General features: G+C 45.5%; 1 protein-coding gene across 1 annotated transcript in view; it reads right to left on the reverse strand.

The window, feature by feature from the left end:
* Positions 1 to 346: 346 nt before the first annotated feature.
* Positions 347 to 25,149, reverse strand: part of LOC144818791 (N-acetylneuraminate-9-phosphate synthase-like) — a 193,281-nt gene continuing 168,478 nt past the window's right edge. Inside the window, exon 6 of the mRNA XM_078676547.1 lies at positions 347 to 2,679. Coding sequence (XP_078532673.1) covers positions 2,485 to 2,679 — 195 coding nt within the window. The 3' untranslated portion in view covers positions 347 to 2,484. The remainder of the gene's footprint in view (positions 2,680 to 25,149) is intronic.

A 25,149-nucleotide genomic window follows, 5' to 3' on the forward strand; every position in this document is an offset into this window, starting at 1 on the left:
CTCAGGTGCCTGGCAGCTTCAACCATCAACTTGTAAGCGCTTTACTAAGGAGAAAATTCAGTGACCATAAAGCATTTCGGACGCATCTAATTTCCAAGCCTAAGGGCCTGATTTAGATCTTCGCGGACTGGTTACTCCGTCACAACGGTGACGGATATCCTGTCTTCAGAAATTGAAATCTCGTTATATCCTATGGGATATATATTTTGGCGGGTGGGATCCCGTCACCGCTGTGAAAGAGTAATCCATCCGCCAAGATCTAAATCAGGACCCAAGCTTGGTCAACAAAGCAAAATGCATTCAATAATATATGAAGCACATAGTGCTCCACAAAAAACGAAAGAGCTTATTTAGTTTCAAACGAAGAAAGTTTATTAAAGTTAATTGATTACAGAAGTGAAGAGTCAAATCAGGTTATTGGCAAATCATAATCTGGATGTGTAAGCTTTGATTAATATGCAGTAATAGGCAAAATAAATTATTAGAGTCTTTATAGATGAGAAGACAACCCAGTTAAAGATGTCTCAACGTAAAGAGAAAGGGAAGTCTAAAACGTATTCTATCCCGTTCTCAGGTCTGAATCAGTTTCAAGGTACTCTAAATTTGAAGTGTTCAGTTCAGCTTTGGACTATATTTAAAGCATAATTTAAACATTTCACACACCTACACACTGTTCTCAGGAAACCTATACAATCAGAATAAAACAAGATGATACAATTGCACAGTCAACAGATTATCAAGACGTTCTCAATAGCAAACTTGTTCGACAGCACTGGAAGTTCAGCTTAAAAACATTCATGTGTCATTAAGCAAGATGGCAGCCAACATTAGCCTTTTAAAAGTTCAGGCTTACATTGACTAATGCCAGTCTAGCTCGAATAAACAGGATTACATTCTTCAAATAACGTCTGTATGTTAATGTGTTAATATTATGTAAATGCAAAAATATTGTTTATATAAAAATCCATATCAAACTCACTAGAATGTAGTGTTTTTTTCCTAAGTCATCTAAGATGAATAAGAAATGAATCCAGCAAACTATATGACTCTTCCATACTATCTTCATCTCATTATGGATAACTGCCTCTGAAGAATCTTAACAAGATCCTTTTTCCAAAAGTTCCGAGGAGAAAACCTTTAAACTTTTACAATGGATGAAACTTTCAGTACTTTTAAGTGGGAATTATTTGGACATGTTTCATATTTTTAGCCAACCTTTTTCCCCCACCCATTGGACATGATCTAAAAATATAATTTGGATAGGTGTTTCATTGTTTGATCAAATAGGTTAATTCAAATCTTATTGCAAATTACCAGTGAACAATTATTATGATAGTCATGTCCAAGTTAATCTGGGAATTAATGGAGTCCAAATTGACTTATGTTCTCCGTTCTACAGCACGTTGTTGTCAGATTGTTGATGTTCTGTGCCACAATGTGTCTGTGCTGGAATAGGGCCAGGTAGTCTAGGGTGATTGTTAACTGACAGCTGTATGTCTTCTTGACTAGTCTGCAGTTCTTGGCAACCTTGACACAATCTACTAGAATGTCGGATTGTTCATGTGGGCCACGAATTATGGATTTGGATGTTTATGGTGCTTCTGAAATGAATATAAAATGGGGCTAATAGAGGAGCGGTTTCTTTATGGTGGAATCATTTAGTGAAAAGGCCCTCACGGTTTCACTTTTTCAACTGGCTCGAGTGTCATTGTATGTTAACTCAGCCAATCACATCAACTGCAGGATCCGCATTTGTATGTGAACAACACAACACACAGGCACATACACATTTGTTCGAGATGCCTGTTACATCCCACAAGTTGAAGTCCTGTTTAATAGTGTGGTCTTCTGAACAGCATCCAGCAGGGTTAAATGGACATAAGATCAGCGGATCTTATTGTCTTCTCAGTTCCATGCTACCATTTACGCCTACTTTATTGTACCATCAAAAATTATAAGACAAAAATAGAAAATGCCTGAAATGTTGGTGAACAGAGGTATATTTGTTGAAGCCCCCAATAAAGAAGTGTTTACACAGTTCTATTACTTGAGGATATTACTTTAATTGTCCCTCCCTGCAAAACTCCTTCATCAAAGAGCATGGTAGAACAACTGTGTCCTCTGCCGTTGTCATCTGAAGTCTGCCATGTCCTCACATCATTTCAGATGCAAAACAAAATGACAGTTACACTGCAAAAAAAACGAGAATTTTGTTTTTAGCCCCTGATTTTAGTTGAAAACCTTGACAATTGATCATAACAGTGACATCCATCCTTTTATCCAGCAATCCATTTGCCTGTTGATCAATTAATCCATCGATGCAGCCACTCACAAATCTTTTTTTCTAGCATCATAAAGAATGTCATTTGACAAAAACAATTATCTCCTCAGAAACCCACTTCAATAATATGTGCAAGAATGAACTCATTCAACAACATGTAGCAGAGATGGTGCACTCTAGTCCATTTCCTATTCTGGATATGTTCAAATGTCCTCTACTATCAGTTCCTCTGTAAGAATCTCATCTTCTTCGATGTCCTTCTTGGCTGTTTTACCCTCTAGGTGGGAAATCTGCTCTGGATGTAATCCATGTGGTTCAGCCACTTTCACTGTCAGCATATCAAGAGTCATCACAGTGCCCGCAGGGATGCAAACCTTCGCCACCACTGACTTGCCCAGCTATAGATAAAAAAAACAAAAGCAACTTTAATTCAAAAAGAGGCATGCATTTTTGACAAAATTTTGAAAATGTTACCGTTGTCAATTTACTGTATAGTAAGGAACTGAAAATTATATGTTTTTATCGGCATCTGCATATGGTGCACAAGGGTTCTTCCCTTCGCACTATGACAATCTATCGTAGAACATGGGAACTTGTTTAGATGAGTGGATAGATAGAGGAGTGAGTAAATGGAAAGATGGGTTGGTGAATGGATCAATGGGCAGGTGGGTAAGTGGATAAATGGTAAAGAGGGTGAATGCATAGAAATGTTAAGTGTAAGTTAATAAATAAGGGGCATATTATCAAGAAACAGCATTAACATTATCGCCGCTTTTTCGGCACAAAAACTGCCGCTAAAGTGGCGATACTGGGCTTGACCACAATACGATGCCTAAATCCTTTCAACTTCCCAAGCATATTTGTGAAAACATTTTGAAACCCATCTACATTCATCCATATTGCATACCTCACTGTTGCACAATTCTAATAGGCGTTGTCTAGACAAAAGTAACTCAGGCTGGTTGGGATCAAGAATTTTATCTAGATCCCCTTGCTCATTCCACCCGAACAGGTTTAAACCACCCTTCATAACAAACACAGTTCCCATAGCTGTTTTGCCATCAACACGCAATGTAGCTTCAAATCGACCCAAAACCTCCACCTTTTTACCCCCATATGATTTTTTTTTTACCCGTGACTCACTCAAACCAGGGACACTCAATCTGGCAAAATCATTTTCACGAATCAACATGAATGGTAAACCAGAATCAGCCATCACTCTCACTGTCCCATTGTTAATGGCAATGTCACAAATGGGAGATTTCCTTTTTCTTAACACTATACGTAGATGACACTTGTTTGACCCCACCTTCAGAAAATGGGGATAACATTAATACCACATTTTCATCATTGTCATACATATCTTCCTCAATGGACCTTACCATCCCATGTTACTTCGTCCTTTCTGGCCTTTATATGACCTAGACACTCCGGTGAAATGGCCCCTTTTACCACGTTTGAAGCACACAATATCGGTAGTAGGACAAAACAGTACTGCTCACATGTACTTTGCTTCCACGTATGAAACATAACAATTCAGCACATTCTGCATACTCTCAAGCTGTTTTGACATTACCCTGACCAATATTCGTACAAGGTTTTTCAATAACTTTTTCACTTCCTTTGTTCGCTAGTTTCTCTATCTGATTGACCTCACTCTTCACACCAGTTCCACTCATCTCCTTCATACAATATTGAAAATGTTCTATACTCCTTCTGATGGCTGGTGCTGCTTCCAAACTAGAATCTTATGTACCCAGCAGACGTTCCTGTACATTTTTGTGCTTGTTTTTTCAATGAACTTGTCACATATGATTTCATCCCAGAGGTCACAGTAGTTGCTGGTTATAGCCAAAGTACGTAGTGCAGCCACAAAATCATCAACTGGTGCGCCAGGAGCCTGACGGCGCTACTAAAACTTGTGACAGTCTAATACCACATTCATTTTGGGATTAAATCCTTTATTCAAAGTATATTCTACGGAGGCATACTCATCAACTACAGCAGCATCTCCATTACCCCGAGAGCCAACATTAATCAACACTGTTTCCATAGGAAGAGTTTTGACCCTACTTCTGGCTTCAGCACCCAGATTGTGTACCAATAACGCCCAATTCTTTTTTGAAGGAAAAGTATCCCCATCAATGGCTTCCAAGTAAGCCTCAAATGCATCCTGCCATCCTTCCCATGCCATAGGTGGAGTACCAGGAACAGACAAAAATGATGGAGGTGGGGATACTTTTTCATATTGAAAAACTCTGCAGAAAACTAGTAACAGTGGCCAAAATCTGTTACAAAATTAAATATACAAGATGAGGCCACCGACCTTATTTGCACCGGTTTGTCATAACCAAATTTTAGCACTAAATTACACTCGAATCACGCCTTTGATATAAAATAAACTAATGTACACAAAATCATTTAGGTGTTGACTGTCACCGTTTGGACAAACATTTCTTGTTACTTACAGGTAAGCTTCATTACCCCGATTAGGGTCCTACCCGTCCCAGTCCTTACTACGTGAAAGCAGTCATGCCTCCACCAAGCCAATCAAAATGCCAGCATTCAAAAGTTTACATAAGCCCCTCCCACCTACCGCCATGCCTGTTATCAACAAGACTCTGACACAAACACAGCAGGAGGGAGGGAAGAGTACTGGGATGGGGAGGACCCTAATCGGGGTAATGAAGATTACCAGTAAGTAACAAGACATTACCCCCGCATGGGTCCTCCCCATCCCAGTCCTTTCTACGTGAGGAACTCCCAAGCAGAGAACCAAGAAAAACACAGGACCCCAGGCATCCATGCAAAAGTACAAAACTTTAATCAACAAATGATCAACGAATAGCAGTGTGCAAGACGCCAACAGAAAAACTGTCAGCAGAGGCATGTAAAACATCAAGCCGATAATGTCGCACACATATAAGATAAGCCTGCCAGGTGGCTGCCCTACAAATCTCCTGGCTAGAGACCCCCGCCGCCTCAGCCCAGGAAGCAGACACAGAACGCGTCGAACGACCCTTTACCTGAGACGGAGGAGGGAGATCCAAAGACTTATAGGATTGGCAGACAGCCAAATGCACCCACTGACTGATCGTAGAAGTGGAAATCTTCTACCCCTTAGCCACACCCCCACAAGAGACAAACAGGGCCGGAGAAACCCAAAACTCCAGCAAACGTGAGAGGTAAATCTGGAGAGCCCTGTGAACATCCAAGGAAGGGGGAACAGAGGAATCCCACTCAGCAGGCAAATCAGGAAGAATCACCTCCAGCTGCAAATGAAACTGGAAGAAACCTTAGGCAGAAAAGCAGGATCAAGCCTCAAAACAACCCGATCCTGCAGGAACTGCAAATAAGGAAACAAAATGAGTAAGGCACTCAACTCACCCAACCAGTGAGCGGAGGTGATAGACAGCATAAAAGCCACATTAGCAGACAACCACAACAAATACCCCTCCATCAATGGCTCAAAAGGGGGAAACTGCAGACCCCGCAAAACAGTAGGCAAATATCAAGAAGGCACGAGCACGGGAGAGATCGGTCGACGAAGCTGAAAGCTCAGAAGAAGCCAACTCACCAAAGGAGCAACAGTGTCCAAGTGGGCCCCAGGAACCCGACAAGCACGAACTGCCGCCCACTAAGCAGACAAAATGGAAGGAGAAAGGCCCTTTAAAAAACGATCCCTGAGAAAATCCAAAATAGAAGCATGACCCCAAGCACAGGATCTACCCCATGGGAAGAACACCAAGAGACAAAGGAGCCTCAATGACGACCATAGCACTTAAGGGTTGAGGGACGACGTTACAACTGGATGTCACGAGCGACCACAGAGGAACAGCCCAAAGATTCCAAGGTCAACCGCTCAAGAGCCAAGCTGTCAGCTGCAAACGATGAAGACAAGGCAGAGACAGGAGCGGAAACTGAAGAGGAGGCGGAACCAAAGGAAGCCAGACAAAGCGACTCTCCGCCAGCAGCAACAGGAGAGGAAACCAGAGATGGCGAGGCCAGAAAGAAGCAATCAGTAGGATGACACCCTCTCCCCCCGAATCTTCTGCAGCACCCTCGGGAGGAGGGGAATGTGAGGGAAGGCATATAGAAGGCCCGAAGGCCAGGGAATCAAAAGAGCATCCACAGCCCAAGCCTGAGGACACATCACCACCGTACAAAACCGGGGTAGAAGAGCGTTGTGAGGAGAGGCAAAGAGATCGATCCAGGGAGTCCCGAACCAAAGACAAAGGGCCTGGAACAGAGGAAGAGAGAGATGGTACAGAACAGATGACCGAAGATTGCGGCTCAGAGCGTCCGCATGAAAATGTAACTGCCCCAGAATGTATACTGCCCTCAAGGCCAACAGATGAGATTCTGCCCAAGCACAAATCATGGAGGCCAGCAGGTTCAGAGACGCACACCTGATCCCCCTGACGGTTCAAGTTACAATGAGCCACCTGATTGTAGGTATGAACCAACAGATTCGCCCCGTGGAGGTGAACCTGAAAGAACTGCATCGCCTCCCAGATGGCCTCCAACTCCTGCCAGTTCGAGAAACGGGCGCTGTCCCCCCAAGACCACTGACTCTTGGCTTCCAAGGACCGCAACGTGGCCCCCATCCCCAAAGTCTGGCATCTCTTGTCAACAAAAGGGGAAGAGGAAGACAAAACTGCACCTCTTTCTCCAGATTGGGAGTGCAAAGACATCAGTCCAAGTCCCAAACCAAAGCAGGAGAGAGAGGAACCAAAGTCTCGTAATCCGCCCGGGAGGAGTCCCACCAAGCCAACAGATGAGTCACCAAGGGCGTGAGATGGAGATGAGACCAAGGAACCACAGCAGTTGTGGCAGCCTTCAACCCCATGACCCACAACCAAAAACACGCCGGGGCAGAGGGATGACTCAACAGATCCCACAACAGAGTCTGCAGGGAAAGGATCCAAACAGGAGGGAGAAACACCGCCCTCAGAAAGGTGTTAAACAGACCCCCGATGAACTGAAGTCTCTGAACAGGATCCAGATCAGACTTCACCAGATTAAATTTGAACCCCAGATCCTGGAGCAGGGTCAATGTAGCCTCCACCACCAGAAGATCCCTAGGAAAGGAGGAAGCAGAGATCAAACAATCATCAATATAGGGAAACACTGAGAAACCCCGATGCTGCAAAACCCCCACAGCAGCAGCCAATACCTTGGTAAAAGTCCTAGGAGCAGTGGAGAGGCAGAACGGTAGAACCTGCAACTGGAAATGCTTCCCCTGGACCACAAACCTCAGGAACCGCTTACTGGCAGGATGGACCGAAACCTGAAAAAAGCCGTCTTCCAAGTCCAGAGAAGCCAAAAAAATCGCCCTCCTGGTTAAGGGGAATGACAGACTGTAACATGACCATCCGAAAATGATCCAACCGCACCACATTGTTCAGGGATCGGAGATTCAGCATGGGGCGGAAAGAACCATCCAGCTTTGGCCCTAGAAATAGATGGGAATAGAACCCCAGGCCCATTTTCTCCAATGGAACTGGCACAATTGCCCCCTTCTGTAACAACATGGCGACACCAGACAACATGGCAGACCGCCGTACGGGATCTCTTAACAACGGGGTAACCAGAAAACAACCCAGAGGAAGAGGGCCCTGAAAGGGAATCTGGTAACCCCACCTGATGATAGACAAGACCCACCGGTTGGAAACCAGAGCTGACCAACAGTCCTGAAACAAACGGAGTGGAGCCCCTACAACGGCATAGTCACTTCTGTCCGGCACCAGAGGGAGGCTGCTGCTGAGGCCGGGACTTATAATGGAACACGGTGCCCCGACCATGGGACCGACGACGAAAGGGCTGAGAAGTCAAAGCCCCCCAAAAACCCTGCTTATGGAAAAAAGACTTTTTCTTACACACAGGCTGAAAAGGCTTCAACAACTACTTTTCCTCCTCAGAACATTGAATCATAGCATTCTAAGCGTCCCCAAAGAGACGAGGACCCTCAAAAGGAAGCTTATAGATCAAAGCCTTTTGCGCAGCCTCAAGATGCCAAGGCTATGTCCAGGGAGACCTCCTACCAGCCACCGACGCCCCAGCAGCCGAGGAGAAGGCCCACAAGGAATCAAAAGTCATATTCGAGAGGAATTGTGCCAAGACCTCCATTTGAGCCAACACAGGAGTAGGGTCCCCCTTATCCTAAAGACAGTCGAACAACTTCTCAAAATCCTTCGGCAGGACCTGCGAGGCATTGGCCACATAAGTGCTAGCACGCACCCCAAAGTGAGAAGCGGCGTAAGAACGCTTGAGAGCAGACTCCACCTTTCGCTCCACCAGATCTGACAGGTATGCATCCCCCGATGACAAAGAGGAAGAGGAAGCGGACGCCACAGATGACAAAAGAGAATTGGCCTTTGGAACCGCAGGAAACTGGGAGTAAAAGTCCGCCAGGCGATACTGCTTCCCTAGAAAGCGAGGAATACCCTGCTTATCCACCTCAAGCTATTCTTTAGTCAGGATATACTTCAGGACATCATGGAAAGGAAGGTTATACACCACAGAGGAACTATACTGTGTGTAAAACCCCTCATCAGCCAGAGACTTAGGGTCATTCCCAAGCACCTCCCGTATATGGACCAGTATATCAGAAAAAGCCTTGCCCTGGACGTAGTTCCCTTTAGAGGAATTGTCCATGTCCTCCTCACCATCCTTAGCCCTTTTTGCCGCAGGCTCCAGCAGCGTAGACTGGACAGCTGAATTTATCAAGTCATGTAAATCAGCCCTAGAAATCTGCAAGTCATCGTCCTCTTGCAGGTCCAGGACATTATGCTGCTTGGAAACCGCCTTTGCAGGCATAGGAGAAGAAGCCCCTTCAGTCATGATGAGCCGAAAAGAGTAAACCTCATGGGAAATTGTAATATACAAAAAAGGAAGTGCCCAGCAACCTCTATTAAATACTGCCCCTTAAACAGCAAGTCTCGCAATGTGAGACCTGGAACATACAAACAGGGCTGCCCTGCAGTCTCCACCTATAGCCACGTACTTCAAACATGGCGGCCGGACACTGCTCATAAGCCCCAGCGCCGGAACGACCCGAGGCCAGGACACCAGGAGAGCTCCCAGCACCAGCCCAGCACATGCGTAGGGAGCTTCCTGACCTCAGCTCAGGAGCGCGGCTAACCGGAGCACCGGAGCGGCCGTGCCGACAGAAATATTCCAAACATGAAACAGATTTCAAGAAAAACAAGAGAAAACTCTCACAGCACCGCAACCCATCTGGAGTAAAACCGGAAACAGAGACAGGAACCCGGAGCACCAGTCTTCCAACAGCCATCGGAGCAGGCAAAAAACAGGCATGGCGGTAGGTGGAAGGGGCTTATGTAAACTTTTGAATGCTGGTGTGTTGATTGGCTAGGTGGAGGCAGGACTGCCTCACATAGTAAGGACTGGGACAGGGAGGACCCATGAGGGAGTAATGAAAATGCACTTTAATAGTGATCCTGCCCACAAAATGACATGTGCTCCAATACACGTTATTTCCATGAAAATGCTTCACAAACAAAAATGGCCACCGTCATGCTGGCGTGATGACGCACGTGCAGGTTGGTTTCCAGCTGAAATCACTAAACACAGAAGATGTGCTGCTCGTGCTCTTTACCACTGCTCTCCGCTACTCTCGCTCGTTCCTGCTCCTCACGCTGTAGGAGGGTTGCTACTGCTCGCACTCTACTCACTGCGCCACTCAAAATATGAATGCCACAAACACAGCACAGAAAACAGGCTCTGGTGCTTATCGATTGTTACAGCAGGGGAAAGGCTCCAATTAGGTGCACAGCAAACCGTTTTCCACAAGAGATCTGAGAGAAACTGCCTCCAGTACTCTTTGCACGCAATAACAGTAATAGTAAAAGACTGTCACACACGGGTTCCTTGATGTTGTCACTCATCGCCACTGAAAGGATGACATCAAGGGGCATATTATCAAGAAATGGAGTTAAAATTATCGCCACTTTAGCGGCAGGAAACTGAGGCTAAAGTTGCGATAATGGGCTTGATAACATGCCCATGTGAATTTCCATAGAAGCCCATGTTCTGGTGTGAATCTGGCTTCTATTGGGATTCTTCATGCCTTATTATCAAGCCCATTATCGCCGCTTTAGCTGCAGTTTTCTGCCGCTAAAGCGGCGATAATTGTAACGCAGTTCTTGATAATATGCCCCCTGGTTCCGCAGGTAAGTTTTATGCCTCTGACAACACTGGAAGCAGGCAGCAACTGCCGATCCCCAGAATGTACTCTTTCTCCTCATGAGCCAGCATTCTATCCAGACCACTCTGGAATGTAAGCACGCGATCCCCACACCCTGGCGTTTCAAATCTGCTCCAGACAAAGAATTTGCGATTTAGGGAAGCCTAAATAGATGTTATTAGTGTCATATCATCACAAACAAGACCACAGTAGATATTATCTTGTAGGGAGAAGTCAGTGGCAAAAAGGTTCTACTAATTTGGCATGGTAGAAGCATGACTTCAATTTAAAATGTTATCAGACTCTATGGTTCTGGATTGAGTTATGAGTCAGTAAGAGTATGGGCATAGGGAAGTTCTGGGAATTTCAGGCCAGATTGAAGAAACCCACTTCATGGCACATTCTTCCATTACTATAATTTCAGTCTGGTCTTTTCTTATTTTTAGACTATTTAAAGACATCCATTACAAACAGCCATGGGCTATTGTGAAAATGAAAATGTAACTTCAGATTTTGAGTGAGATAGGCTCAAATTAACCAGCAACTGTACATTGTTGAAGTAGCAGTAAAATGGTATGCCCTACAAATGAATATGGGCAATAAGTGACACAGTGTGGAGAGTAACATCATTGGCAACATCAAAGGAGCTTGCTTATAATGGAAAACACATCTTCAATGTTGATTGTAACTTTGTGAATGGGTGAGGTGGTATTGTAGGAGGCAAATGGGTGAATCCAAGAGTGAATCAATGGATTGATAAATGAAAAAATTGTAAATTGATACTTGTATAGCGCACTACTCACCCGCAAGGGTCTCAAGGCGCTTGTACGAATACCGCTGTGGAACCCATCCTGGCTTTCCCTGTGAGGTGTCCACTCCTGGGCACCCCCAAGGTGGAGGCCAGGCATCCTTAGCATTGTGGGGGCCGTTGTGGAGATTAAGCAAGCTATTGCCCAGAGTTGCAGAGTGGGACTCCATGATTGGAATAGGCACCGAGGCAAGAATTATCAGGTCTGTGCAATTTTTGAGCCCAAGACCCGCTGAGGCGGGGAATGGAACCCTGGTCCTGGGCTAGACCTCTGTATCAGGGTCTGCCACTCTAACCATTGAGCCACAGCCACAGATCGAAAGCGTTGATCCATGCACTGAAATACTCCTCATTCAGGCACTCTGTTATTCATCCCTACACTTCCATGCCCATTCTATGGGGCATTCTTCATACTACCCACTTTCCCCACTACAGTAGCACAGATAAACTCACCAATCAATGAAAAGGCATTTTCACTTTTCCAGACCTACTGTTAGTCACTGCACCCAATACACAAAACACACAATACTCACAATAGTAAATACAACATCAAAATTAGGCTTTAGCCTAGTTCAACCCTGCTCAGACATTGGCAAATCAAATTCAGGTCAGCCCCTCCAGGCTTTGGCTCAATGGGTTGTTCATTATAGTTTGGATCAGTCAACAGCACTTTGCAGATGTGTATAAATATATGTTGTTTTTTACAATGTTTCGACTTTGAATTGGTGATTGGTGGTAAACTAGTCAATGTTTCTTTCTTTTTCATGCTTTGTGGTGCTGCAGTGTGAAGGCAGCAAGAGCCACAGATGCGGCCATGTTATCCCCACATAAGGGCCATAGACTACAATCTAAAGCACTTTTGGGCGACTGCCCCACACTCTGAGAGTGACTAGGGGAGGACTATGAACTCAGGGGTGCTTAGAGCCAACCAGTCTGTATTTGCATCACAGCTCACAATGACAGCCTTCATTGGTTGGTGCTCTTCCCCACCGGAAGCCTACTACTTGTTATTGGGAAGAATGATCACTGGTGTCCGCTAATGCAACCTTTACACAGTCCCATGTTGCATCCCACAGCCCGCACAGCAGAGCTCCATGACAGGTGACCGCAACAAACTCAACCTGTTGCATATCATTTTAGTTTTCATTTGAATATAACAATATTGATGGAATATAAACATGCCTCAACTCGCAATTATGAATTGCTTTAATTGCTGGTTAAGCAAAGGTGCCCAGAATTGGTATCCTGCTGCCGCTCACATACTGTTGGTAACTGAATATATATTATGATTGTTAGAAAATAGGTCCCTATTTGGCAGATTTATGCACCCTGTCACAATCCTAGTCAGGCTAAATCAGATACACGCCCTAAATTATGTGTGCTTACCTTCTCGTACCTTGGCACAGAGCAGTCAGGCTTAACTTAAGAGGCAATGTGTAAAGTATTTGTGCAACAGTAAATCTGTGAAACTACCATATAAAAAGATACCACATTCGGATAGAAAAATAGAGTTTAATTTATTGAACACAGCAAGACCAAAATGGAAAAGATCCAATAAGTAGAAACAGAGTTATGAATTATTAAAGAATATCTGCAAATATAGTGCTTTAATCATAAAGCGCCAACCAGGGATATCTGGTCGTGCTTGACCGGGGTGAATCCATAAAGTTCAGGTTGACCATAATGGATCACAGGTAGGTTACAGGGACCAACCTTGTCTTGCTGAAAAATTACATTTGGATGGAGGATGCATCATCACCGAAGACCCAATGCGATGAGCAGAGGAGACAATGCATCATAGTTGAATTGGCTGGATATAGACAATGAGTTAATTCTGATCCACACAGTCGGAGATGCGTCATCGGCAAACCTTTAATGATGAAGCCGATGCGTCGTTGTCGAGCCATGCAGCTGGCAATATCTTTGTCCTCAGAGGAGATGCTTCGGCTTCGAGGGGACATTTTGACAGGGAGGACTCACATTTGGCAGAGTCCATAAGCTGTAGAAGGGTTGTTGGAAATCTATGAAGTCCCTGAGACTTCAGAACAAGATGCAAACCAGCAAGCAGCATGACAGGCACAGCAAAGAAGAAGTCCAGCAAAGTTCAGCAATATCAAGCAGAGCAATCCTTCCTGGCAAAATGTCCTCAGGTCCAGAAGTGTACTGGGTTTATGGTGTCAGAGGTCCAGTACTTATGCCCAGTTGTGCCTTTGAAGTCAGGGAGACCTCAAAGAAAGACCTTTGAAGTGCACAAGGTCCCTGCCCTTCCTGTCCTGGCTCCAGACTCACAACAGGGATGTGTGGAGCTCTTTTGGTGGGGATAGACACAGCCATATTCAGGTGTAAGTGTCAGCTTCTCCATCCCATCCTGCCCAGGATGGCCCATAAGCCGGGTGATGGCCCATCAGAATGAGAATGGCTCATCAGTCACGCCTAAGCTCTCTTTGAGAGTGGCTGTCAAGAGGGAATGCATAAAGCCCAGCTGTCACACACCCCAGACTTGTATGTAGAGACAGGCAGAGACACAGAATGGTTAAAGTAAGAAAATACCAACTTTCTAAAAGTGGTATTTTCAGACATGCAACTTAAAATCCAACTTTACCATGAATTGTGATTTTAATTGTGAGTCCAGAGACGCCAACTTCAAAATGGCTATCTTTTCCCAATTGGAAATTACACTTATAACATGTGATAAGGTAATCCCAATGTGAACCTGTAGGTTTAGTTTATTTTATTATGCTTGATTAATTAAAACCATTGCATACACCAAAGAATAAAATATCTTACAGTTTTTGTAAAATCATTATAAAAATTCCCAACTTATTATCAGCAACAATAATTAAAATGATTTGTAAAATTTTACAACATGTTAAAGAAGGTGCGCACATTTTTGAAACATTCTGCACGTTAGTCATATTGACTGTAAGTATTGTTTCGACTGTGTCCGTTCTTGTAATGATTATGTCAGTTCTTGTAGTAAGTAGTCATTGGGCCGCTCGGTCCGGCGTTTCAATCTTTTTGCAGTTATGTCAAGGTATTTAATTAGCTGACAGTTTAGCTGGACCAGCTCAGGGTTGAAACACAACATTGGCTTTAGCAGGGTGACCCTTATACATTTTAGCTTATTACAGATGCCTATGGCGTAAATTGCGTCTTCGACACCGCTGCCGCATGGACGATAAGGCTGGTCTCCTCCCTTTCACTTCCAAGGTGGCATGAATTGATTGAAGGGGCCAACCCCCAGCCGGAGTTTTAGGAATTTTTCCTTAGTATTCATTTTTATTCCCATTTTCAGGTAGAGCTGGGGTTTTAGCATTTTGTATGTGTTTAGGACCATCCAGCCGTGTGATCGTTTAGTTAATTTTTTTTATCCTCTATTGCGGATGATAAGCGGGTTACCTTTGTTACGTTTTTTTGATATGTGAAATGATTTGCTTGGACGTCCCACAAGTCTGTTAGACCTAGATGTATAATATATTTCTGGGGGTATTGACTAACTGGTGATTTTCCTGATTGGGAAAGTTCCATCCAAAGGTGGTCATTCAGGGTTCTTTTTTCATCACCTTTGATTTTGTGCCAACATTTCACATATGCTCCCATGCGTTCCAGTGACTGTTTTTGGAGCCCGAATTCCAATCGTATTTGGGCCAGGGATACCATTCTATGGAGCTGAAAGATCGCTTGGTACGAGTTGGATATTATATTGTCAAGGGTTGCTGTATCTTTTTCCTTCAGTGCTTCACTCCCATAAGTTATTGTTGGCTGGAATTTAGCTTGCAGAACCCTTAGCAAGGGGTCAAACGTCATATCTGGTAAAAGCTTCTTTAGGGGCTTTATGGCTAGGTAGGTCATTACTCCCTTTCTCCGCAGGGATTCTATTTGCGGTTGTGACTAATTGTGTTGATCCAGTATTACCCCTAGGTATTTGTACCTTTCTGCTTGCTCCAAACGATGGCTGTCGTAGAACCAATTAATATGTTTCTTCTTGCGATAATTGACTGCCATAATTTTTGTTTAATTGAAATGTATTTTTAGTGAGTTTCCTTGTGAAAATTTATGAGTTACGTTCAGTAAGTGCTGGAGTCCAATTGGGGTCCTACATATCAAGACTAGGTCGTCTGCGTATAGCAGGTTTGACAGAGTGGAATTCCCTAGTTTTGGTGCGTGGGCTACACAGCTGTTCAGCTCCCCCGGAAGATCTGCTAAAAAAAGATTGAATAGCTGGGGGGCTGGAACGCATCCTTGTTTAAGCCCTTTTGTAGTAAGGATTTTTTTTATATATGTAGTCCTGCGCTGAGCTTTATCCTGACTCATTTATTGGTGTGGAGGTTCATTAGTTGGTGTAAGAGAGTTGGAGGAATCCCCCAGCCATCAAGTTTTTGCCAAAGTTTTGTTCGGTCGACGTGGTCGAATGCTGCAACAAAATCTATGAAGCAAAGAAAAAGCAGGTGTTTTCCCTGTTTAGCTGCATCCATGAGCAAGGTCAGGGCCGTTATGTTGGTTATTTTACCTTGCCCTTTCTGGAACCCTGTTTGTGTTGGCGGTATTATGTGTTTCTTTCCGGCCCAAGTGGTTAAATCGTTTAGGAGGAGCCCTGCAAAGTATTTTGCCTCGATGTCAATCAAGGTTATCAGGCGGTAATTTTGCAGCACAGACCTCGCCCCTTGTTTATAATTTGGGCTTATAATTGAGCCTCTCCATGACTCAGGAATTATAGAGTTTCTGACTGCATACTTGAAAACAGGTTCAAGTGCATTGCTCCTGAAGTCCGGGTAATTTTTTAACAGTATTGGTGGAATGCCATTGGGGCTGGGGGCTCCAGCCAGTCGGCCCCTTGCTATTTGTTTCTTTATCTGTTGGGCTGATTGGGAGTTGTGCCCCTCCACTAGTCTCTGTGTTTCATTTTGTGCAGAGGTTAAAGTTGTTACCCGCTGTTGTTGGTATGGCACTGTTCTTCTGCTATCCTCAGAAGAAGGTGGGCAATGTAGTGTTGGCTCCTTTGCAATCCTGCTGGAACTCTAAAATCCTAGGCGTTTGGGGTGTGTGGGTATTTGTTCCGTGCCATTAAAATGGTTAGAGAGGAAGTCCATCCAGGCCTCCTCAGTGATATGAGAGTTGATTACATGGTGATTTGACCGATGTAATTTGTTTACGGATTGCCAAGTTTTGACGCTGTTTTTCTGTTTTGTGTCATAAAGAAGTTTACCCCAAAATGTATTATTCATGGTCGTTTTCCTGATCCATCTTCTTCTCTTAAAAAGGGCCTTTGAATCACGGTGAGACTGCTGCACACTTTGATTTCACGGTGTTCTCCGCAGTTGTCGTAATAATTGGTTTATTGTTAGTTTCAGTTTCTTAGAGACTGGGCTCTTCACTATCGTCATTGGTGGATCGTTTGCGTTCTTTCGTTTTAGGCCTGTTTTGGTAGGAAATTTGTTGCCAAGGGTACAGATGAATTTTTCCCAACTTTCCAATGGTTGACTTAGGTTATCCTGTACTTGTATAGGATTGGTAGGACTTATAAGTATTAAGAAGGACGTCTTGAGCCTCGCAAGAAGGTTACCACACCAGGTCAAAATAGCAGTTTAAAACTGCACACACAGACTCTGCAACGGCAAGCCTGAGACATGTTTAAAGTGCTACCTGAATGGATGGCACTATCAATGGTGTAGGCCCACTAGTAGCATTTAATTTACAAGCCCTGGACACATGGTGTGCACTTTCCTAGGGACTTATAAGTAAATTACATATGCCAATTGTGGATATGCCAATGTTACCATTTTTTTAAGTACAGAGCACATGCACGTTAGAAAAGGTTAGCAATGTAATCTGTTTGGAGCAGATGCAATACATATTTTCTATTTCTGTACTAAACTAACTGCTATACTGTCAGGCATTCAGAAATGTATCCAGAATATATTGGGAAGTAAAGTAAATCTTACCCCGGAATTGATCTTATTTGGACTATTATCAGACTCTCTGGAAAAAGAAAAACGGTATTTGATTTTTATTATGATGTCTGAGTTTCGTGCATGTATCACCCAGGAATGGATTAGTCCTGATCCACCTTCTTTTTTTATGTGGAGGGCTCGGTTATTAGCTAAATTTAATTTTGAACGTGCTATTTATGCAACAAAAGGATGGAAAAGAAAGCAGTTGGGGTTGAAAATTTGGGCGCCAATTTTACAATGGATGCAAGGGGAAACGAATGAATAGACATTTATGAGACTGTTAAATCTCTTTTTCTTTTCAAAAGTGAAATGGGACTATTTTTAAGGGAGAATCTCTCCTTTCTGCTATGTATCATATGCTGAATACTATGCTTTTCAATGTAATCAGATTTTGTTTGTAATAAAAAATAAAACCTTAAAAAAAAAGGTTAGCAATGTTAAGGTGCCCAGACTCCTAAAACCAGCAAAAATGAATTCAGCCAAAAGATGAGGAGGAAGGCAAAAAGTGTGGGGGTGACCCTGAAGAAAGGGCCAGGACTAAAAGTGATACTTCTTAAGAAAAAATGCTGGATCTGTTGACATTGCCAATGGTTGTTTATAACTAGTATGCGAAAGATTACATACCTTTCAGAAAAAAAAAACTTAAATTCATTGCAGATGTTTGGCTTTAGGGCATACTGAATGCATAAACAAATGTAAACTAGCAGAGATGGACCCCACTCCCTCATGTACAGTTTGTATCAGCAGTGATTCTTACATATCCATTCTTTAGCCAGTGTTGTTTAACAAGCAGTATGATTAGTAAGCATTTGTTTATTATTGAAATGTTGCTTATCTATAGTTCCTTCAATATATATTTATCTGCGCCAAGTGTCAGGGCTAGGGCGGGCCGCTGCTGACTGACAGCACCAGGGAGGTGGGTGGGCAATGTAATGCACTGTTTAAAGTGCACATGTCTTTTTGGCTGGCCGTAGCCGGCCATCTTGCGACGGACAGCCACACATATGATCTTTAAACCGCTCTTAAGACAGCTGGGTTGACAGTAAGTGCAGGCCTCCGGGGCACTGAGGAGCGCTGAGTGAGGCCTCTCTCTCCAATCTGGGTGCTGCTCACGTGCTGCATGTGAACAGCACCAGGATTGGACAAGGAAGTTTCGGCATCCAGTTCCAGTTCCTGGATAAAGAGGAGGTCCGGAGCGAGGACGTCGTTTTATGTGAGTTTGTTTTGTTTATTCATTATAATATTTTGCGCTTGTGCGCCCCGCCCCCTTTCCCCGTAGATGCCAGCCGTCACTGAGAGTAGTTTTTTTTTTTATTAGATAGTGACAAATGGCAGCCATGATGTAGTTATGTAGCAGGTTGCAGGCATAACCCATTTTCTGAGGTGACTCGTATGTAGTATGGAGGTGACAGGGAAGATACTTTATCCTCCAAAATATTTGTCCTGGCATGTCACGATTTCTGGTTGCAGTATGCATCACAACATCTGTCTAGTACGCTAGGGTGGCAGATGTCACACTACTCACTGCCCCTTGCCGGAAAAAATGTGCATTAGGTGTTTGCATGATGAGAGCATTGGGCATTTCTCAATATCTACATTTTTGATCTTCTGTTCCTAAAATTATATGAACCTGTGGAATCTCTGCATTACCCATGCATCCTTTATGGCAACCATTAGGCAGACACAGAGATATATTGATCATATTGGCCCTAATTACTAGTGGCCGGGAAATTGGGCTGGGATTTACCCATCCCAGAGTCACTGATACCTTTGGTACTGGTAACCACAGGGATGGGGAAAATCTACCCCAACAAAAGTTGAACCATAAAGGTCTACAAGTAGAAGGGGAGTTACCAGAGGCATAAGTATATCTAGGCTACATTCCTCCAGTAATTCCTCATTTTGACCCAGACTTTCAGATGGAAATTTCAGGTGCTGAAAAGAGTTCATTACATCGCCTTAAGGATGAATCTGCCTTGTCTATACCCCAAGCACTCCGCTACTTGCAACTGAAATACTTTAGCATCTTAAGGTGCATTGCCATTAGTTAAACTGCAACTGTTGCCTTGTTGGTTGTGACAGATCCCACGTGTTTAAAATTACCCGTGCAGACAAGATAAGTGGCTGTGATGGTGTCTACTTAATCTCATGTGATTTATTAACGTCAGTTTATATTGTAAACACACCACAACATCTACGCATATTGACATGGTGGAGGAATATTCTAGTGCGATGTACACCATTCGGCCTCTCCTTGGGGTTTCGTCCAGATTTGTGAAACCTTTTTGGATGTGCAAACACTCCAATTCTGAGTTTGCAACTGCAAAACATTTTTGGGCTATGTACCCCATCCCATTTTAGGAGTTGATAAAGTTTTACCAATTCCCAAAATGGGATTGTGACTGGATACTAGCTAGGTATTTGGAAGGTACATGTTGTGGGTGTCTCTTTCAAATATCGAATTGGTATGGCGCCGCGGCCAGGGTGACTGACTCCGGAATCTGGGGATCAAGGTTTGATCCCCGGCTCCGGCGGCAGATTAGCCCAGCACCATGTGACTCTGGGCAATAGCTTGCTTAATCTTCCCGACGGCCCCCAGCGCCTAGAGACCCTTACGGGTGATTGTGCGCTTTACAAATGTGGATTATTATTATTACCAGATGTATCAATGATTTGTAGCCGGAATCATGTATGCAAACCACTATAAAGTAACCTACTCCCAAGTTTGGATAGTTGCTTATTCACAAATGGGAAAGGGTCCCTTTGAATCATTTCTTCTTTGTGAATTTTTGAAAAACTTTCAGGGGAATACTGCCAACACGCACAGAAAGGAAACGGGGTTGTATTCAAAACTAATTTGTCTTTTTGTAAAAGCAATCATGGACATGGTGGTCTACTGACCATTGCAGGACACCATTCTTGTGATTGCCATCAATCGGAGTAAGTCACAATTTGAGAGCTACCTTATGAATATTAATGAGGGACGGCAAACTGCGACCAACTCCAATTGAGAATTTTGTGAACCTATATGTCGAGTCGTTACTGACTCAATGACCACGCGGACAACGGTTTCTGGGGAGCTTCTTTATTTAGGTCCTGCAGCTATGGTGGTCAGTGGTGAACTGCCCCTTCTTCCCCCAGCTCCTCCCTTTCCTCCCGCCCTTGGCTTTCCCTGGGGCTGGTCCTAGTGCCTGACCAGTGTGGTCACTGGGCACTGTCCATTCCTAGCCATTCACAACATTACATCTCCCCCCTCGGTGGATGATGACACAGTGGCATTGTCCCTGGTCAAGTCACGAGTTCGTTTCTTTACGGTTCTTCAATCAGGCGCGATGGTTTCTTGATCACCCGTCTGGGGCGTACTTGGGGGTCGGAGTTGTCACTCTCATTCTCGTCAGTGAGTCCACTGGGCAATGGGCTGTTGATTGTCAGTGTCTCGCAGTCTTCTGGCTCCGCTTTCGGATCAGCCAGCAACTCGGTGACATTGGGTCCGCACTTTTTGAAGTATGTCACGTTTCTGGTGAGTCGCTTCCCTTCGGCCTCTGCTGTGATCATGGTTCCTTTCTGTTGGATCACTTTGAGGGGAATCTCACTGTATCGACAGTCTGTCTTCCGGTGTTGCTCTTGTCTCGCTAGCACCCAGTCTCCTTCCTTTATTTGCAGGGGGGCCGCGTGGCGTCGCTCATCCGCATAGTCTTTCATCTTTTCCTTCTTTTCTTTGTCTCTTGCCGCGATCTCTTCGTGCTCAGAATCAGTGTCCAGTTCTGGCGCCGTTGGGGTCATCATTGGTATTCTAGTGCGCACCGGGCGTCCTAGCATGACGGTAGCGGGACATTTGCCCGTGGTAGAATGGGGCGTGTTTCTATATGCCCGCAGCACTTCGTCAAGTGCTGTCTGTATGCGCCTCCCGGTGATTTCTGCTTGCTGGAAGGTCCTCTTGATCGTGGCCATGAAGCGTTCAATCATTCCATTGGCTTGTGGCCAGAGCGGCGTGATCTTGCGGTGCGTGAAGTTGAGGTGTTGTGCGAACTCAGCAAAGTCGTGGCTATTGAACGGTGGTCCATTGTCCGACTTCACCACTAGGGGGATTCCCCATGCGGCGAAGACCTCGTCTAGGATGGGTATGGTACTTGATGCTTTTGTGGAACCGCACAATTGGGCGATGGGGAATCTAGAGTACTCGTCCATGATGACTAGGACGTATTGGCCCGATTTGATTGGCCCAAAGAAGTCAATGGCGATGTGTTGCCAGACGCCCTCCGGTAGTGGGGACATTTGCAGTGGTGCAGGGGGGTCCGGACGACTCACGAGTTGACATTGCGGGCAGTCCTTCAATGTCGCCTCCACCATTTGGTCTAGGGTTGGGAACCAGACTCTTTCGCGGAGTGCTCTTTTTGTAGCTACCACACCCCGATGTCCTTCATGCGCTAAGTGAATGACTCCTTGTCTGAGTTCTCGTGGTATTACTATTCTCTTGTCTCGTAGAATGAGTCCATTGGCAGCGATCGACAGGTCTTCATGGACGTGTTTGAATGCCGCCATGTCCGTGTCGTTTTGTCCATTGCTTGGCTGGCGTCTCCAGCCATTGGTTTGGATCAAGTTCTTTACTTCCTGCAAAGTGGCATCCTTTTGGGTCGCGTCGCAGATGGCATCCAGGGGTACCGCCGGAGGTCTCGCTTGATTCACTACGAAGTGAATGTATTCGTCCGCTATTGATTGTTCTGATTTGTCATCTTTGATGGCGACGAAGGTGGGATCGCAGCCTGCGCGTGTGGACCCCTGCAGTGAAAGCCTACCGAGTGCCCACCTCGGCGGCAACAGCGGACCGGAAGCGCCCACCGAGTGCCCACCTCGGCGGCGAAATCAGATAAGAAGCGCCCACCGAGTGCCCACCTTGGCGGCGGAAGGCCCACCGAGTGCCCACCTCGGCGGCAGAAGCGTGGCGAGATCACCACCCACCGAGTGCCCACCTCGGCGGTGAAAAAAGTAAGGAAGACGGACTGTTACCTGTCTCCAGCGGCCCCGGTGAGTGAAACAGCCGACCCAGCCAGACTCCCGGCAGCCAATTGCCTGAGATCGGCCGAAATCCCGCCGGAAACGAGATTCCCGGCGGCCATCTTGAAGTCAGGCGGCTTCAACCAATCCCCTGCGAGGGATTCCCGGCGGCCATTTTAGGGTCAGGCAAAGGCCCTAAAGCACCAAACAAGCACTGGTGAGTGCATAGAAGAGGATAAACAAGCACTGGCGAGTGCACAGAAGAGGATAAACAAGCACTGGCGAGTGCAAGAAAAAAAAACCGGAAACACCAAACAAGCACTGGCGAGTGCAACGCAGCTCATTAACAAGCACCGGCGAGTGCATAGAAGAGGATAAACAAGCACTGGTGAGTGCAACGAGACCGAATCAAAGAGGATATACGGACTGAAGTAGGCGGCAGACACTACGAGCAAACAATGCCCGACCCTCTACCTGAAAGCATGTCGAGAGCATCTCTCCTGCGGCGCCCTGAACCCCTCATTATCGAATCCGGCAGGAGCATGAGCCTGCGGTGGCAAGAATGGATTGAAGACTTCGACGACTTCATAAAAGCCTCCAAGATAACTGACGAGGAAGGACAACTACTTTTCCTCAGGAACCTGATTGGCAGGGACGGAGGCCGGGTCCTGAAAGAACTGCCAGAAGAAGCGTTGGAGTCCTACACAAAAGCACGAGAAGCGCTGAATGGTAAATTCCTGCACAGAAAGAACGTCGACTTTGAGAGGTACACCCTCAACAGAGCGGTGCAAGAGCGCGGGGAACGGATGGAGGCGTTCGTGACTCGTCTGAACCGCCTAGCGAAACACTGCGAGTTTGACAAATTTTCAAAGGAAGACGCTCTGCGACTAAGAGTCATCGAAGGCTGCCTCTCCGAACCATTAAGACGCAAGCTACTGAAGAAAAGCTACACACTAGCACAAATCGTGGACATGACGAGAGTCGAGGAGCAAGCTGACGACTACGCCAAAAGCATGGAAAGCGGGAAAAGCGAGAGACCGGAACAAGCATTCAGGATGCAATCTCGGCACGAACACAGGCGGTCTCCGCCACGTGACCGCTCGTCCAGGTCTAACAAACACCACCACCAGTCTTACAGAGGGCACAAAGACACGAGATACACGAAAGGACGCTCGGACAAGCACAGCAAATGCTTCCGATGCGGATACGACTATCCACATGCAGATGCATGCCCAGCGCTGGGTGAGAAATGCCGGAAATGTGGGAGAGACAACCATTTGGAAAGCATGTGCGGGGCAGTGCCGAAGAGTGATCACAAGGGAAGTCACCGACGATACCCAGAAAGTCGCCATCATGCCAGAGCCGTCGAAGCCAAACGCGACTCATCGTCGGGGTCGTCACAATCAAGCGACCGCTCCTGCAAGACCTGTCGGTCTCGGCGATCCTCCTCCAGAGGATCTCAATCTCCACCACCCGCTCCTCGAAAAGAATACCTCAATCGAGTGGCAGACCTTGACCAACTAAAGGAATACCCGCGTCTGGATATCAACATTGGCTCTCACCCCACGCAGTTCGTGCTCGACAGTGGGGCAACGTTAAACTATCTGCCAGCCGCTGAATATCACCGGATGAATCCCCAACCCGAACTAATGGAGGCCTATGTGCAGGTGTATACATACATGGCCGAAAAGCCACTGACATGCCTGGGGAAGTTCGAAACTGACTTGTCATATGAAGGTCAGACAATACCAGCATACATCCACGTCATTGAAGGGCCCGAGGCTGACTGCCTACTGAGCCTAGCAACAGCCGAACGTCTGAAACTGGTAGACATCCTATTCAGAGTCACTGACAAACCATCACTCATCCGAAAGTTCCCAAAGCTGTTCCAAGGACTAGGAAAATTGAAGAACTGTCAAATAAAGCTACACATAGATGACCAAGTCACGCCGGTGGCGCAACACCACAGGAAAATACCATTTCATCTACAAGAAGCCGTGGAGAAGGAACTCAGCGACCTGCTGGAAGCAGACATCATTGAGAGAACGGAAGGGCCGACGCCGTGGGTCTCCCCGGTCGCGGTAGTCCCAAAGAAAGGAGAAACGAGTCAAGTTCGTCTGTGTGTAGACATGAGAACGCTTCATGGCCACGATCAAGAGGACCTTCCAGCAAGCAGAAATCACCGGGAGGCGCATACAGACAGCACTTGACGAAGTGCTGCGGGCATATAGAAACACGCCCCATTCTACCACGGGCAAATGTCCCGCTACCGTCATGCTAGGACGCCCGGTGCGCACTAGAATACCAATGATCCCACCCTCGTCGCCAGTTGTCGAGTCGTTACTGACTCAATGACCACGCGGACAACGGTTTCTGGGGAGCTTCTTTATTTAGGTCCTGCAGCTATGGTGGTCAGTGGTGAACTGCCCCTTCTTCCCCCAGCTCCTCCCTTTCCTCCCGCCCTCGGCTTTCCCTCGGGCTGGTCCTAGTGCCTGACCAGTGTGGTCACTGGGCACTGTCCATTCCTAGCCATTCACAACATTACACTATATATTAGAACAAAGTTTGGTTCACAAAATTCAATACTGGTCACCAAAAACTGGCTGCAACTGAATCCACTTTTTATGACCAATATATTGATACATCCTATGTTCGGACTTTAGAAATATCCACACTAATGTAAATAATGCTGACCATTGGCCATCGTATTGGTACATGCTGTGCAGGTTGACAAAGCTTTATTACAAGCAATGTCACTTCCCTTTTTAGGATAAAGTTTATGCTAACATCATCAACTGCCCTTTGGAATTTTAATGAGGTTATTTATTTTTTTTGCCTTTCAAATGATTTATTCTGTACCAATTGAAAATGTATACAATTTTGCAATTCCTTATCACCACATATG

Source organism: Lissotriton helveticus, chromosome 2_1 (genome assembly GCF_964261635.1).
Source record: "Lissotriton helveticus chromosome 2_1, aLisHel1.1, whole genome shotgun sequence".
NCBI classification, from domain to species: Eukaryota; Metazoa; Chordata; class Amphibia; order Caudata; family Salamandridae; genus Lissotriton; species Lissotriton helveticus.